An 18,473-nucleotide genomic window follows, 5' to 3' on the forward strand; every position below is an offset into this window, starting at 1 on the left:
TTTTACACAGTACCGCAGCCACACAAACAACAAATTTCACTTCACTTAAGATAGAGATAATAAACCTGATTCAGAGGCTGTTAGCCCCATTCCTAGACCATGGATGGTAGGGGTGTGGAGGGGTATGGCCCCGGCACAGGTCGATGGGAGTAGGCAGTTAAAATGGTTTGTCATGGACTAGATGGGCTGTAGGGCCTGTTTCTGTGCCATACTTTTCTATGTATGATTCTTGGAAGTCAGCGTGCTGGGACTGAGCCAGCTCAGAACTGGCTCCAGTTCAGCAGACCTTACTGGAGCAACGGGACGACTCAGAAAGATTGGAAATGGTTTCTTTATAGGATTCACGGACATGTACAGCCCTGAACCAAATCCTTCAGCCCAAATAATCGATGCTGACCAAGACTAAGCTGGTCCCATTTCCCTGCATCTCTTAAATGTTGTAAAAGTCCCTGCTTCAACCACTCCCTCTGGCAGCTGGCTCCACGCTCTCTAATGCTAGCTGCCAGGAGAGGTGATGCTGGAGGCGGTGTTGCGCAGCGTCCACACGGGAGTCGGTGCTGTCCTGCAGTGTTCACTCAGTGGCAGACAAGCTGGATTGCATTTGTCTGCTGCAGGCTTGTTCTTGCCGACAACATCCAAGGCTATATTATGTATACATTGTGTTCTTTGTGTGAATGCATGTTTACTGCTATTTTATATGTACTATATGAGTCTTGTGCTGTGTGCTGTTGCTACAGTGTTTTGCACCTTGGGCTCTGAGTAGCACTGTGTTGTTTGGCTGTATTCATGGATATTCGTGTATAGTTGAATGACAATTAAACTTGAACTTAATGCACCATCATGCATTCTCACGCTTCTAAAGTTCTCTAATTCCATGCTCTCTAATCCAGAAGTTACACCTCAGTGTTTCTTTGAATGACTCTGGGGTCCTCTTTGTTTCTGCTGGTACTTCCCCGACAGTGGAGAATTCAGTCCGTAACCTTCTCTTCTTTACAGTCCAGGTTGCGAAATCAGACTACCACTGGAGGTTCCTCACCTGGCAGCCGTTCCTCGCCGAGCAGAGAATCTTCTCAGAGCTATTCTTCATCGAGTGGCCAGTCCCTCCACAGGCACCACAGCCCTGACGAGGTGGGAAGGCGGCCGGGATAGATGCGGGGGGGAGACAGTCTGAATCACGCCACAGGCCATGGGTACATTCCCTCCCCCCCTTATCGCCTTTCAGCCATTGGGTGCCCAACTGAGTGCACAGTATCCCAACCACAACACAGACAGTAATTATAACTACTGCTGGGTCGTTAGACATAGGAGCAGTTGTCTATTCAGTCCCTCAATCTAGGTCCAGGATTCATTAGGACTACGTCTGACTTGAACTCGTATTCTATCTGCACAGCCTCCAACCTGATGGCATGAACAGCGATTTCTCTAACTTATGGTAATTCCTCCCCCTTCTCTCTTTTTCCACTCCCCATTCTGCCACCCTTCCTACCCTTTTTCTTCTCCTCACCTGCCCATCACTTTCCTCTGGTGCTCTTTCTTCTTCCCCTTCTCTCATGATCCACTCTCCTCTCCTATTGGATTCTTTCTTTTTCAGCCTTTTATCTCTTCTACCTATCACCTCCCAGCTTCTTCCCACCTCCCCTATCTGTTACAACCTGCCTGTCGTCTTGCACCCCTCCTCAGGCCACAACTAACTTGGAAACCTGTCTCGCCATTCACCTTCCCTCTACAGGAGCCATCTCACCTCTCCACTCTCAGTCCCAATGCAGGGTTCAACCCAAAACATAGATCATAGAAGATTACAGCACAGTGGAGGCCATTTAACTGATTTTAAGATCAATCTAACCCTTCCCTCCTACACACTCTCCATCTTTCTATCAAATACGTGCCTACCTAAGAGTGTCCTAGATGCCCCTAATGTATGTGCTTCTACACCACCCGACAGGGTATTCCACACATCCACCACTCTGTGTGCAAAAAAACCTGTGACATCCCCCCTATACATTGCACCAATCACATTAAAATTATGGCCCTCTCATACTAGCTGTTTTCATCCTGGGAAAAAGTCTCTGATTATCTACCCTATCTATGCCTCTTATCATCTTGTACATCTCTACCAAGACACCTCTCATCCTCCTTCTGTCCAAAGAGAAAAGCCCTAGATCGCTCATCATATCCTCACAAAACATGCTCTCTAATCCAGACAGCATCCTGGTAAATCCCCTTATGCCCTCTCTGAAGCTTCTGCGTCCTTCCTATAATGAGACGAACAGAACTGAGCACACGTGTGGTCTAACCAGAGTTTTATGGAGATGCGACAGTACCTCACTGCCCTTGAAACCAATCCCCTGACTAATGAAGGCCAACACACTGTAAACCTTCTTAACCATCCTGGTCAACAGTTTCTTTCCTCCCAGAGATACTGTACGGCCCACTGAGTTCCTTCAGTGGATTGTGTGTTGATCCAGATTCCAGCATCTATAATCGCTTGTGATTAGCCTGGGAAGTTCAGACATTGTTTAGAAAGGAGGCTCCAGTCTCCCTGTGAATTATCGTATCTCAGTATCATGCTGTTTACCCTGTGAGTGTCACTTGATAAACTCTTTTGGAAAGAATGCACAATGTGATTAAATTTTTAAAAAATGTTTTTATTTACCGGGGATGAACAGGGAGTTCCTGGAAATTGAGTTCAGTTCAGTTCAAAGCAGTGAGGTAAGATAACGTTCAGCAGCAATTTCCATACAATCTGGAATAAGGCCATTCCACTTGGCAAGTCCAGGCTGGATTTCTCACACGTGTCTTAGCCTGAAACACAATTTGTGCTTGAGCCTGTTCAGGAAAGGCTATTGTAGATTGAGTGTTGTGTAATAACCCAAATCTTGTTAGGGAGCTTAATGTAAAGGAATGCTTAGGAGGCAGTGATCATAATATGATTGAATTCATACAGCAGTTTGAGAGGGAGAAGCATAAGTCAGTATCACAATGGAATAAAGGGAATTTCAGAAGCCATGAGAGAGGGGCTTGCCCAGGTGGATTGAAGGAGGATTCTAGCAGGGATGATTGCAGAGAAGAGATGGCCGAAGTTTTTGGGAATAGCTCACAAGGCGCAGGATAGATATGTTCCACAGCAGACAAAGTTCTCAAATGGCAGGGGTAGGCAACCGTGGCTGACAAAGCAAGTTAAGGACTGCATAAAAGCCGAGGAAAGCGTATATAAGGTAGCAAAAGAGAGTGGGAAGTTGGATGATTGGGAAGCTTTTAAAATCCAGCAAAAAGCAACTAAAAAAGTTATAAGAAGGGGAAAGATTAAATCTGAGGACAAACTAGCCAATAATATAAAGCAGGATACTAGAAGTTTTTTTCAGTTAAGTAAAGAGTAAAAGGGAGGTGAGAATTGATATTGGACCACTGGAAAATGATGTTGGTGAGGTAGTAATGGGGGACAAGGAAATGGCAGATGAACTTAATGGGTACTTTGCATCTGTCTTCACTGTGGAAGACACTAGCAGTGTGCCAGAGGTCCATGAGTGTCAGGGAGCAGGAGTGAGTGCCATTGCTTTTACAAAGGAAAAATTGCTGGGCAAACTGAGAGGTCTTAATGTGGATAAGTCACTTGGACCAGATGGACTACATCCCAGCGACCTGAAAGAGTTTGCTGAAGCGGTAACAGATGCATTGGTCATGACATTTCAAGAACCACATGATTCTAGCATGGTCCTGGAGGACGGGAAGATTGCTAATGTCACTCCACTCTTTAAGAAGGGAGGAAGGTAAAATAAAGGAAATTATAGGGCAGTTAGCCTAACCTCAGCGGTTGGGAAAGTGCTGGAGTCTATTATTAAGGATGAGGTATCAGGGTATTTGGAGACCAATCATAAACTGCCAAAGTCAGCATGGTTTCCGTGAAGGGAAATCTTGCCTGACAAATATGTCAGAGTTCTTCGAGGAAGTAACAAGCAGGTTGGACAAAGCAGAGGCAGAGGACGTCATTTACTTGGATTTTCAGTAGGCATTTGATAAGGTGCAACACACGAGGCTGTTTGTGGCGTTACAGGAAAGGTACTGGAATGGATAGCAGAATGGCTGACAGGCAGGAGGCAGCGAGTGGGAATAAAGAGGACAGTTTCTGGTTGGCTGCCAGTGACTAGTGGTGTTCCTCAGGGGTCAGTATTGGGACCACTACTTTTCACATTGTTTTTCAATGTTTTGGATAATGGAATTGATGGCTTTGTGGCAAAGTTTGCGGATGATGCAAAGATAGGTGGAGGGGCAGGTAGTGCTAAGGAAGCAATGTGATTGTAGCAGGACTGATGATAATGTACTTTGGTAGAAAGAACAATAGTGCAGACTATTACCTAAATGGGGAGCAGGTTCAAACATCAGCGGTGTAGAGGGACTTGGGAGTCCTCGTACAAGACTCCCAGAAGGTTAATTTACAGGTTGAGTCTGTGGTAAAGAAGGCAAATGCAATATTGGCATTTATTTCAAGGAGAATAGAATATAAAAGCAAGGAGATAATGCTGAGACTTTATAAGACACTAGTCAGGCTGCACTTGGAGTATTGTCAACAGTTTTGGGCCCCATATCTCAGAAAGGATGTCTTGCCTTTGGAGAGAATCCAGAGGAGGTTCACGAGGATGATTCCAGGAACAAAAGGGTTAACATATGAGGAGCATTTGGCAGCTTTGGGCCTGTACTCACTGGAATTTAGAAGAATGTGTGGGGATCTCATTGAAACCTACCAAATGTTGAAGGGACTAGATAGGGTGGATATGGAGAGGATGTTTCCTATGGTGGGGGTTTCCAGAACTAGAGGGCACAGCCTCAGAATTGAGGGGCTGCTCTTTAGAACAGAGGTAAGGAGCAATTTTATTAGCCAGAGAGAAGTGAATCTGTGAAATACTCTGCCAAAGACTGCTGTGGAGCCCAAGTCTGTTGGTATATTTAAGGTGGAAGCTGATCATCCTGATCGATCAGGGCATCAAAGCATATGGTGAGAAGGCAGGTGTACGGGGTTGAGTGGGATCTGGGATCAGCCATGACGGAATGGTGGAGCAGACTTGATGCGCTGAATGGCCTAATTCTGCTCCTGTGTCTTATGGTCTTATTCTATATATACCGGAACTAATTCTTTCATTTCCCTCTAATGACAGATAATTAAACTTATAGAATATGCACTGTATACAGTTATTGCAGTTAGTGTAATTTTTTACAGTGTGAACCTTGCATGTCTCTCTGTCTCTGTGTCTCTCTCCATTCCTCGCCCTCTCCCCTCTCTCCCCCTCTCCCCTCTCTCCCCCTCTCTCCCTGCCCTCCCCCTCTCCCCCCTCCCCTGTCTCCTCACTCTCTCTCCCCATCTCTCTCTGTCTTCTCTCTCTCTCCCCCTTTTCTCTCCCCTTCTCCCCTTTCTACCCCCTCCCTCCCCCTCTCCCCCTCTCCTCATTCTCTATCCCATCTCTCTCCCTTATCTCTCTCTGCCCCCCGTCTCTCTCCTCCCCTTTTCTCTCCTCCCTCTCTCTCCCCACCCTCTCTGTCTCTTCTCTCTAACTTCCCCCCCCAACCGCCACTGAAGGTCATCAGACCCCTTTTTCACACTAGAAAGTACTATCTTTAATTACCCACGTTAACTAAGACTACACATGAATTGAAATATGATGCACCCCACAACGTAGTTACATTCTCATTACAAAATACACAGTAGTGTCTACCTTAAATACAGAATACGGCATAAACACATCTACACATCCCCACTGCGAAAGACATGGAATATTCCACCTGTATGGTAGGAAAGACACTATAAAGCTCATCAGCTCAGTTTATACTGGGGGTGGGGGTGCAAACACTGAGCACAGTGACAGCAGAATAACTAGGCAATGTTTGTGTGTGTGTACATGCGTGTGTGTAAGGAATGCATTTACCCAGAGCTCTCCATCACACACAAGAAATAGATATAGCCCAAATCCCTGAGTGAAAATGTCCTATAGGTTGATGGTGCATGGGTGTTATTGGCAAGAATAGGCAGTTCTCGGCAGTCTGCAGATGAATGCATGCATGCACACAATCCAGCTTGTCTTCTGTCAGTTGAACTCTGGAGGGCAGCACCAACAGGGGACGCCAGCTCCCAACCCAGCATGGACACTGCTCTAAACTGCCTCTGGCGTGTCCTCTACTGTACCGCTGCAACAGGCAAGCCTGTGCCTTGAGGCCTAATTAAAACAGTTTTCCAATATATCATAGAATCATAGAACACTACGCAGAGAAACAGGCCCTTTGACCCATCTAGTCAATGCCAGACTATTTATTTGCCTAGTCCCATTGACCCACACCCAGATCATAGCCTCCATTCCCCTCTCACTCATGTACCTATCTAAACTTCTCTTAAAAGTTGAAATCAAATCCTCATCCACCACATGCTGGCAGCTCATACCCCACTCTCATGACCCTCTCTGAGTGAAGAAATTCCCCCTCATGTACCCCTTAAACACTTCACTTTTCACTCTTAGACCATGACTTCTAGTTCTTGTCCCATCCAACCTCAGTGGAAAAAGGCTGCTTGCATTTACCCCATCTATACCCCCTTATAATTCTGTATGCCTCTATCAAATTATCTCCCAGTATTCTATGCTCCAGGGAATAAAGTGCTAATCTGATCAACCTTTCCCTATAATTCAAGGCCTTAAGTCCAGGGAACATTCCTGTAACTCTTCTCTGCATTCTTTAATCTTACTAATGTCTTTCCTGTAGGTAATTTAGAGTGCAATACTCCAAATTATGTCTTGCAGACTCCTTATGCAACTTCAACATGACATCTAAACTCCTGTACTCAACACTTTGACTCATGAAGCCAATGTGTCAAAAGCTTTCTTTACGACCCTATTTACCCGTGGCACCACTTTCAAGGAATTATGGATCTGTATTCCCAGCAATGTCCCTTCTAATTTTTTTTGCATTGTTCTGAGCAGGAACTGTTTGTTAACAATGAGGTCTTGACTTCCATTCTGTATTTAGTGTTACAATTATTTATTTTTACAATTTGCAACCGTTTTTAACTTGAAACACTGACAATGTAAGTAATTTGAAGTTCTAAAATATTTCAAAGTAAAGGTTGTGGTATGTTTATTGCTTATAAAATTATGGGTTATATTCATTACACAAATTAATTACAGGGTATTTCAAAATTAAGCTAACATAGATTTCAAATTATATTAACATATGTTCAAAAGTAGATTAACATTAGGTAAAGGATAATTCCAGCTGTGCAGCAGCAAAGGCTTTGGGCATAGGAGCATTTCACATGCAGCTTAGAGGGAATAGTGATTCCCAGATCCCTCTGTTCTACCACACTCCACAGTGCCCTACCTTTCACCATAGAAGTCCTAAACTGGTTTGATCCTTTACTTGAGAGGAACCAAATAAATAAGAGAGCTTCCAAAGATGTGGTGCTTTGATTTCATGCTTCAGCGACTGTTGTTCAGACACTAATCTGTCTTATTAACCTTATGATTCAGGTCGGGAGCAGGAGGCCATCGGCTGGAGGAGCTTCCACCTCAAAACCCAGGCAGCAAAGCAGTAGCAACGAATCTTCTGAGGAGGTTTGTCTTACAGATGTCAGCCATCATCAACAGTGGCAACACGTACACAAACATGCACACGCACACACATGCGAACACACACACATGCAAACACACACACATGCATGTGCATGCACACCCTCACACTTACACGCACACACATGGGCACACACATGCATGCGTGTACACACACACACATACACACACGTACGTGCACACATACACACACGCACGCGCACTCACACACTCACACACACTCACTCATACACATACATACACACACACGTGCACACACATGCGAACACACACGCGCACACACACATACATACACGTGTGCTCACACACACACGTACATATGCATACTCTCTCTCTCACACACACACACACATACACACACGTATATATACACCCCCCCCCCCCCCCCCGGGGACTTGGCAGATCAGGTAGCAGCTATGGAGAGAGATAAACAGCTGAAGTTTCGGACTGAGGACTGGAAAGGAAGGGGACAGAAGCCAGAATAAGAAAGTGATGAGGTTGTGAGTGGGGGTGGGGGGGAACAGGGGGGAATACAAGCTGCCAAATGATAGGTGAGACCAGGTAAGGAGGAAGGTGGGGGTGTGAGAGGAGGATTCCACCTATCACCTCCCTGCTTCTCAAAGCATCCACCCTGACAAAGGGTCTCAGCCCAACCCATCAACTCTTCATTGCTCTCCGTAGATGCTGCCTGACCTGCTGAGCTCTCTGTGTCTACATTCTCACTCAGGTTGGTTGTTTGATTGTCTGTCCTTGTGCAGTTTTTCATTGATTCTGATGTATTTCTTTTTAAAATGTGAATGCCCACAAGAAAAAGAATTTCAGAGCTGTATATAGTGATGTAGTTGTACTTGGAAAATAAATTTGCATTGAACTTTAATACATATATGAGAAACAACGGTGGTCCCAGTAGCGATTGCTGTGACATAAAAGAGGCTGCAGATAACCATTTAGACAGCATCTCTCTACAGCTGCCCTGCACCTCCTGTAACTAGGACAATTTTGGATCAAGTTTGCCAATACGCTGTTTTGGATCCCATTTGCTCTAATCTTTTGAAATCACCTATGATGTGGAACTTTGTCATAAGCTCCACTGAACCATGTCTACCACTGCCTTCAGCAGTTTTCAGATGCGTTTTCATTTATTTAGCATGTGTACATTGAAACATAAAGTGAAATGTGTCATTTGTGTTAACAAGCAACACATCTTAGCAACCCTTCCAACCCTCTCACCCACTCACACACCCACGTAGGACCCCTGGCTTATGTTCTGCTGCCTGATGATTTGATCTTTTGATGCAACGTTCCTTTGTAATACAGTTGGATCAGGTTGGAGAGCTCGGTCCCACTGTACTCGTCGTCATTGCCAAAGCCGTGAGGTCAGATGGCAACTTGCAGGGCTACCAGCTGACTGGCACAGTGGAAGGCGCAAGTGGCAGGCCAAGAGTCCACCTGCGTGTCGTGGAGCTGGACGATGACAGCAGCTGGAAGATGTGTTTGGATGCCAGCAGTCCTAGACCATACAAGGCAAAGGTAAGGTACTCAGTAATGGTAACAGACAAGGTGTTAGTAACACACATCAAAGTTGCTGGTGAATGCAGCAGGCCAGGCAGCATCTCTAGGAAGAGGTACGGTTGACGTTTCGGGCCGAGACCCTTTGTCAGGACGCTGTTGCTTGAATTTCCAGCATCTGCAGAATTCTTCATGTTAAGGTGTTAGTAATGGACGTTGTAATGGTAACAGGCAAGGTGTTAGTAATGGACATAGTAATGGTAATGGACAAGGTGTTAGTAATGGACAGTAATAGTAATGGACAACGTGTTAGTTTTGGATAGTAATAGTAATGGACAAGGTGTTAGTAATGGACATAGTAATGGTAACAGACAAGCTGTTAGTAATAGGGACAGCAATGGTAACAGACAAGGTGTTTGTAATGGACGTTGTAATGGTAATCGACAAGGTGTTAGTAATGGACAGTAATAGTAATGGACAACGTGTTAGTATTGGACAGTAATAGTAATGGACAAGGTGCTAGTAATGGACACAGTAATGGTAACAGAGAAGGTATTAGTAATAGGGACAGCAATGGTAACAGACAGGGTGTTTGTAATGGACATTGTAATGATAATCGACAAGGTGTTAGTAATGGAAATGGTTCAGACCAAACATAAGAACGGGAAAGAAATGTGATCTAAGTGACTTTGACCATAGATTATTGGTACCAGACCGGGTGGTTTGAGTATCTCAGAAATAGCTGATCTCCTGGGATTTCATGCACAAGAGTCTCTAGAGCTTACAGAGAATGGTGCAAGGAGCAAAAAACATCCAGTGAGCTGCAGTTCTGTGAGTGAAAACACTTTGTTAATGAGAAAGGTCAGAGGACAATGGCCAGACTGGTTCAAACTGACAGGAAGGCGACAATAACTAGATAAGATGGATGTGGAGAGGATGTTTCCTATGGTGGGGGTATCCAGAACTAGAAGACTCACACTCAACATTGAGGGACAACCCTTTAGAACAGAGTTAAGGAACAATTATTTTAGCCAGAGAGCAGTAAGTCTGCGGAATGCTCTACCACAGACTGTGTTGGAGGCTCAGTCCGTGGGTATATGTAAGGCTGAAGTTGATCATTTCCTGATATGGTGAGAAGGCAGGGGTATGGGGTTGAGCGGGATCCGGGATCAGCCATGATAGAATGGTGGAGCAGACTTGATGGGCTGAATGGCCTAGTTCTGCTCCTATGTCTTATGGTCTTATGGTCTTATAATAGCTAACAATTGGCTCAGATTTACAGATGAGTTCGAGTCAACACTACAGCACAGAAACAGGCCCTTCGGCCTGTCTGGTCCATGCTGAACTATTCATTTACCTGGTCCCATTGACCTGCACCCAGACCATAGCCTCCATATCCCTCTCACCCAAGTACCTAAAAAACATTCTCTTAATGTTGAAATTGAACCCAAATCCATCACTTCCACTACATCCTGTTCTACTCTCTCACCATCCTCTGAAGGTAGAAGTTTCCTTTCACCTTTCACCCTTAATCCATGACCTCTAGTTGTTTCTGATTAAGGCTAAGAATGTAAAACAATCTCTAAAAAGATTTAAAGAATTGTTTTATTTGTCCCATCCACATCAAAATAATACATTGAAATACATTGCTTGCATCAGGATGTTGTGGGGGCAGCCTGCAAGTACTGCCATGCTTCCGGTGCCAATAGAGCATGTCCACAACTTACCCGTACGTCTTTGGAATGTGGGAGGAAACCCACACGGTCACGGGGAGAATGTACAAACTCCTTACAAGCAGCAGCAGTAATTGAACCCCGATCAATTGTACAGATGATGATGCAAAGCATTGTGCTAATCTCTTTGCTACCGTGCCACCCAACTCAAAGGGGTAAATCATAGGAAATTTGGGTTATTGTGCTTATGCTGGGTCATTGATAACCTTCTAGCTCCCAGCAAGCGGAGATTGATCCTGCTTTAGTTCATCAAATCATTTACCCCTGGGTTGCCAAGTTCTGTTCGAGTTTAATTGTCATTCAACCATATCTGAATACAGCCAAATGAAACAATGTTTCTCTGGGGCCAAGGTGCAAAACACAGTGCCAACAGCACACAGCACACTGCATATCACAATAGTACAAATAGCACATATAATAAATACAATCAGTAAGCGATGAGTGTTAAACAGGAGAATGGTACAGAGATTGCAGTGAGAGAGGCTGAGAGAGGGCACTGTACCTGCAATTGTCCAGACAGGATAGCCCATTCCATCCTGGGTAAAGCTCCCACCACTGAGCACATTTGCAAGGGCTCCTGTCACGGGAAAGCAGCATCCATCATCAAGGAATCCCACCACCTAGGTCATGCTCTCTTCTCACTGCTGCATACTGTAAGCAAGTGCTTGAGATACTGCATGATGCCGTCTCCAAACAAGACACGGTCCACCCGATGTATTCCAAATCATAGTCGGGAACTTCAACCAGGCTTGTCTGGAGAAGACCCTGCCCAATTGCATCAGCATATAACCTGTGGCACTAGAGGTCCCAACACACCAGACCACTGTTATACTAAGCTAAGGAGTGTCTACTTTTCCATACCCAGACCACATTTTGGTAAACTGGATCACTTGACTTTCCTTCTCCAACCCGCTTACAGGCAGAGAGAGGCTGATCAACAAATCTCCAGAAATAAGGAGAACAAAGAGATGATCACAGGAGGCAGAGGAGAGGCTGTGGGATTGCTTTGAGTTGGTGGACTGGGCCACGTTCAAGAACAAGAGGATCTGAATGAATACACCATGGTCATCACGGACTTTATTAAAACAGCTGTAGTCTAGTGTATCCCCACAAAATCTCTCAGATTCTTTCCCAACCAGAAGCCCTGGATGAACCATGAGATTTGCAATCTGCTGAGAGCCAGACCACAGGCATTCATGTCTGGTGACCAAGAAAGTTACAAGAGGTCCAGGTACGATCTCCGGAAAGCCACTTCACAGGTGACGTGACAATTCCAAACTAAACCTGAATCAATGAAGGATGCTTGACAGTTGTGACAGGGCTTGAATGCTTTCACCAATTATAAAGTTAAATCAAGTGACATAGACAACAACAGTGCTTCGCTTCCAGATGAGCTCAACGCCTTCTAAGCTCGCTTTGACAGCCAAAGCATGGAGGAACTATCACAGCTCCTGATGATTCCGTGACACGCAAGCAGCCTAGAGGAGGGTGAACTCACGAAGAGCATCCGGCCCAGATGGCGTACCTCGCCAAGTACTAAAGGACTGTTATGATTAATTGGCTGGAGTGTTCACTGAGATCCTTAACCTCTCGCTTCAGCAGTCTAAGGAACCCACCTGCTTCAACCAGGCTTCAATTTTACCATTGCCTGAGAAGAACATGGACTATCATCCAGGAACACTTGCATCCACAGTGATGAAGTGCTTTGACAGGTTGAAGGTGAAACGTATCAACTCCTGCCTGAGGAGCAACTTCGATCCACTCCAATTTGCCTACCAGAGCAACAAGTCTCCAGCAGGTGCCATCCCATTGGCTTGTCACTCATCCCTGGGGTATCCGGACAGCAAAGCTGCATACATCAAGATACTCTTCATCGACTACAGCTTGGCATTCAGTATCATCATCCCCTCAAAACTCATCAATTAGCTCCAAAACCATGGCCTCAGTACCTCCTTGTGCAATTGGATCCTCGATTTCCTCATTTGCAGACCCCAGTCGGTAAGGGTTGGTGACAACACCTCCTTCGCAATCTCCATTAGCACAGATGTGCCACAAGGCTGTGTGCTTAGACCCCTGCTCTACTCGCCTTACATTAATGACAGGGTGGCTACGCCCAGTTCCAATGCCATATTCAAGATTGTTGACAACACCACTGTCGTAGGCTGAATCAAAGGTGGCGATGAATCAGCATATAGGAGGGAGATTGAAAATCTGGCTGAGTGGTGTCATAACAACAACCTTTTACTCAATGTCAGCAAGACTAAGAGAGCTGATTATTGGCTTCGGGAAGAAAAAACCAGAGCCAGTCCTCATCGGAGGGTCAGAGGTGGAGAGGGTCAGCAACTTTAAATTCCTCGGTGCTATTATTTCAGAGTACCTGTCCTGGGCCCAGCACGTAAGCACAATTTCAAAGAAAGCATGGCAGCACCTCTAATTCCTCAGGAGTCTGCGAAGATTGGGCATGACATCTAAAACCCTGACAGACTTCTGTAGATGTGTGGTGGAGAGTATATTGAATGGCTGCATCACAGCCTGGTACGGAAACACTGAATGCCCTTGAATGGAAAATCCTACAAGAAATAGTGGATGTGGCCCAGTCCATCATGGGTAAAGCCCTCCCCACTATCGAACACATTTATACGAAGCGTTGTCGCAGGGAAGCAGCATCAGAGACCCCCACTACCTCTCTCTTCTCGCTGCTGCCATCAGGAAGGAGGTACAGGAGCCTTAGGACTCACACCACCGGGTTCAGGAATAGTTATTACCCCTCAACCATCAGGCTCCTGAACCAAAGGGGATAACTTCACTCAACTTCACTCACCCCAACACTGAACTGTTCCCACAACCTATGGACTCACTTTCAAGGACTCTTCATCTCATTTTCTTGATATGTATTGCTTACTTATTTATTATTATTATTTCTTTCTTTTTGTATTTGCGCAGTTGTTGTCTTTTGCATACTCATTGAACGCCCAAGTTGGTGTGGTCTTTCATTGATTCTATTATGGTTATTATTTTGTTATAGATTTATTGAGTATGCCCACAAGAAAATGAATCTCAGGGTTGGATATGGTGACATATATGTACTTTGATATTAAATTTACTTTGAACTTTGACATTTGAAGAGGACTAAAAGTGCCTTAATGAATGCGTTCTCTGCGGAGTAGTGCCGAGTATAGCGAGTATAGTGCCTGGAAACTCTTCTCTTGATGATCTAATTCCTCCTGAAAGCCTCGATTAACTCTGCTTCCTCCAAACCCTACCAAGATACCTGGATACTCCCCACTGTAGAAATGTCTAATACCAGACAGCATGCATTTAAGATGAGAGGGGGTAATACCAAAGGAGATGTGAGAGGTAGTTTTTTTTTACACAGAGTGGTGGGTGCCTGGAATGGCGATGGAGGCAGGTATGATGGAGGCATTCAAAAGGTTCTTGGATAGGCACATTGATGTGCACTCATTCTAGTTAGTCCCACACACCCATCTACTACCTTAGTCAGTCACTGCACTGGAAAGACTTTACAACAATTTTTATAACACTGTAAATACGTACATGATGGTATTTATGTATTTCTGCATATTTTCTCCATACCTGTACTTCTAACATTATTTTTACATAATTCTTTATTCTGTATAATTGTTGAATGTTGTTTTTTTATTTTCTAAAATGCAACATGTTTTGTTAAAGCCCTTTATATTCCATTTCAATGACAAATCTTCAAAAACTTCACCCAATCTTAAAAATTTCTTCCCTCAGGCAGCTGATCTTCCCCTACCCCCTCTATCTATTACCTGTTACTCCACTGTAAACACTTTAAATCACATTTTATAATACTGTTTACATCATAAATGCATGCTGCTTTTGTAGTTTATTCAATATCTGTACTTCAAATTTTATTTTTTTATTTTTTTTATTCTTTATAATTGTTGGATGTTGTTTTTGTTGCATGTCTCACCCTGACCAACACACGACAGCAAATTCCCAACAGATGTAAAGGTATATGGTAAATAAAGCTGATCCTTGATCTTACTCCTGATTACCTCAACCGAGTCCTTTCCAGAAGTGCCTAGCAAAGCCATTTATATCAAAGCAATAGACGGCAGAAACCACACCTGGGAAAAAAAGCACATCCTATATGGCAAACCCTCGATCTTGCAGTTGGCCACTTGATTACTAGGTTAATTGGTTTGGCACAACATTGTGGGCCGAAGGGCTGGTTCCTGTGCTGTACTATTCTATCTTCCCTGTTCTGTGTTAACTGCAGAAATAACGTTTTTAAATCTTCCAGGTGATGTACAGATGGGGTAAAAACTGCAAGGAGTATAAGATAACATTCCAGGCATCGCTGGGATATCTTGCAAACCATCCGGCTCTGAAAATTCAAACTAAATGGGCCTCTATGCCTAAGGACTACGCAACCGGCAGCAGAATGTAAGAAATGTGTCATTTCATTGTTGTGTCCACTGTTTCTTAACCCACAATACCAAAGTAATGTTTTGTTTTAACCAGAATTGGGTCAGGATTCGCTTATCTACTGGGATTTTCCAACAGATTTAAAGACAATCCCTCTCATCAGATTACACAGCTGATCGCCCTCACCTCTCCACGGACTGTCGATACAATCGTGAAGCTACCCAGGGTATCATTTTCTTCATTTATAATTATTTAACTTGGCTCCAGATTGCAATCAGAGCCACCGGTTCCTTACCCGCATGATCGTGAACGTTAGAGACATGGGCTGGTTGGACAAACTTGTGCTGTTTCTCTGGAGCGTTGAAGGCTGTGAGGAGACTTGCACCAGAATCAGGCATCTGGCATATGTCATGAAATATCACTGGCATATGTTATGAAAGTAGTTGCTTTGCTGCAGCAGTACATTGCCATACATAATGAAGACCCTTTTTACTGGGCATCTCCAGAGATACAGCTCGTTAGCCTCTCGTTAACAGCCACCGGACTCAGCGGTGAGAAAGCCACCTTTCTCAAGCTCCGTATGTCTAGGGTCGATAGGACTTGGGTCACCAAAACAGGGACGTTAGGATGTCTTGACCACCCGAACCCCGATCTATGTGAATACTGTGTAATTACTACTCCCACGCAATTAGCCATTGGCAATAAATAACAGATCGTACCCTGCATATAATAATAAAGGAAGTATATTTACAAATTTCAGCTTTATTGAACAGTAAGTAGGAAAAAGAAAAAAGGCCCATTACAGTTAACTCAGTCCAAATGCACACATAAATTGGAGCTCATCTTGAAGTTGTCTTTAAGTCACACATTGGACCCCTGGTGTGCATGAAAGCACACACCACCTTCTGAATGTCACTTGAAATCCTTCTCGAACAAATGGGCTCCCCCACGGGAGTATTGGTCCTTCCTCCTTGAAGTCATTCATCTGCATAAAGCACCTTGTACAACAGGGTCAGCATCCTCAGCCATCTCCCCTCCTGTCTTCTCCCAGTTTCTGCCAAAAAGACCTTGACCAACACCAGTGTCTGTCACAAAAACCTCTCCACCCAGTGTTCCCTCAAACTTTCTCCCAATTCCACCATCCTGACTGGATGATACAACAATCCTAAGTTGAACAATAAAGCCTCTTATCTTTAGTTCAAACCCAAACAGGCTGAAAGCAGAATAGCCTGTTCTTACAGAACTGCTAAAATGAAATACCTGCAGCATAGCAGTAAAAATCTTATCCATGGTGTAACAATAATAATAAAATATATAAATTACAGTAAGTTTATTTAAAAAATTAAATTGAATAAGTTGTGCAAAAAGAAAGCAAAAATACCAAGATACTGTTCATGAGGGTGGTGGGTTGGGGTTACTTCTTCCCTCTGCTAGCCTGCAGGACTCCCTTGGGCAAGGTGTAGAACCTGCTTAGCCCCCCAAACAGGGTCACATGAACCCATGGGAGCAGGTGGTGGATAGTTGTATGAGCAGCTGGTGCAGATCACAAGTCCTGGTTATGTGACCAGTGACACCAAGTAGACAATCTCTCAAGAGTATTGATAATGGCTGGGGTCACCCGTCTTGTAAAGACACTGCCCAGAAGGCAATGGCAAACCACTTCTGTAGAAAAGTTTGCTAAGAGTGATCATGGTCAAAGACCACAATTGCCCACATCATATGACACGGCACATAAAGGTGTTGATGAGTGTTCACATTGTCCATCTGATGATGGAAGGGAAGAAGCTGTTCCTGAACTATTGAGAGTGTGTCTTCAGGTTCATGTACCTCCTCCCCGATGGTTGCAATGAGAAGACAGCATATCCCTCTATCCATGCCTCTAATAATTTTATAAACCTGATCAGAGTTCTTAAAATTATAAGAGACAGGGTAGGAATGTTGAATATAAGAGCAAATGTATTTAAGGTGAGAGGGAGAAAGTTAAAGAAGATGTGGAGGCCAGGGTCTTTTACACAGGGAGTGGTGTGAGCCCGAGAGTAATTAATCTGTCTCATTATGGTCACATGTATCAAGGCACAGTGAAAGCACTTGTTTTCCATGTCATCTACACACATCACTTCATCACAGCAGTGCACTGAGCGAGCTCAAGCTAAAACAATAACAGAATGCGGGGTTCGTTACAGAGAGAGTGCAGTGCAGGTAGACATTAAGGTACAAGGTCAAAATGAGGTAGATTGTGAGGTCAAAAGTCCAATTTATCGCACTTGGAGACCATTCAATAGACTTATCACAGTGGAGTAGCAGCTGGCCTTGAGCCTGGAGGCTTGTCCTTTCTGGCTTTTGAATCTTCTGCCCAATGGTAGAAGGGAGAAGAAAGAATGTCTGGGGTGGGTGGGCCATCAGTGTGAAGATGGAGGCAGATATGACAGTGATGATCAAGAAACATTTGGGTAGCACATGGATGTGCAGGGAGGAGGGATATGGATTGTGTGGAGGGAGGAGGGATACGGATGGTGTGGAGGGATATGGATTGTGTGCAGGGAGGAGGGATTAGTTCAGTACATACATAAGGTGCTGGAGGACCTCAGCTGGTCAGGCGGCATCTATGGAGAGGAGTAAGCAGCTAAGGTTTCGCGCCGAGACTCTTCTTCAGGATGGTGAACTAACTCCTGCTAATAAACTATTTAGGGATTAGTTTAATTTTCATGCTGGTCACAGACATCATGGCCCAAGGGTCTGTTCCGGTGCTGTATTGTTCTATGTTCTATTTTCCAGACTGTTGGATACTGTCCAGGTAGCTTTCAACCTGACAACATAAACACTGATTTCTCTAACTTCCAGTAATTTCTTCCCCCCCTCACCATTCTTTCTTTTTCCATTCCCCACTCTGGCTCCCTTCTTACCCCTTCTCTTCTCCTCTCTTGCCCATCACCTCCCCCGGTGTCCTTCCTCCTTCCCTTTCTCCCATAGTCTGCTCTCCTCTCCTCTATGATTCCTTCTTTTTCAGCCTTTTACCTCTTCTACCTATTGCCTCCCCGCTTCTTACTTCATCCCCCCCCCTCAACCTCAGCATTTCCCCCTCACCTGTCACCTGCCAGTTTGTCCTCCTTCCCCTCCCCCCAGCTTATTGTAGCTTTCCTCTCTTCCTTTCCAGTACTAATGAAGGGTCTCGGCCTGAAACATCGTCCGTTTATTCTCCTCCATCGATCAG

General features: G+C 44.6%; 1 protein-coding gene across 1 annotated transcript in view; it reads left to right on the forward strand.

The window, feature by feature from the left end:
• Positions 1-18,473, forward strand: part of LOC140206427 (vitellogenin-like) — a 113,834-nt gene that overhangs the window by 64,092 nt on the left and 31,269 nt on the right. The window contains 3 exon segments of the mRNA XM_072274795.1: positions 8,922-9,134; positions 15,138-15,280; positions 15,359-15,488. Coding sequence (XP_072130896.1) covers positions 8,922-9,134; positions 15,138-15,280; positions 15,359-15,488 — 486 coding nt within the window.

The sequence above is a fragment of the Mobula birostris genome, chromosome 12, assembly GCF_030028105.1.
Source record: "Mobula birostris isolate sMobBir1 chromosome 12, sMobBir1.hap1, whole genome shotgun sequence".
Lineage (NCBI taxonomy): Eukaryota > Metazoa > Chordata > Chondrichthyes > Myliobatiformes > Myliobatidae > Mobula > Mobula birostris.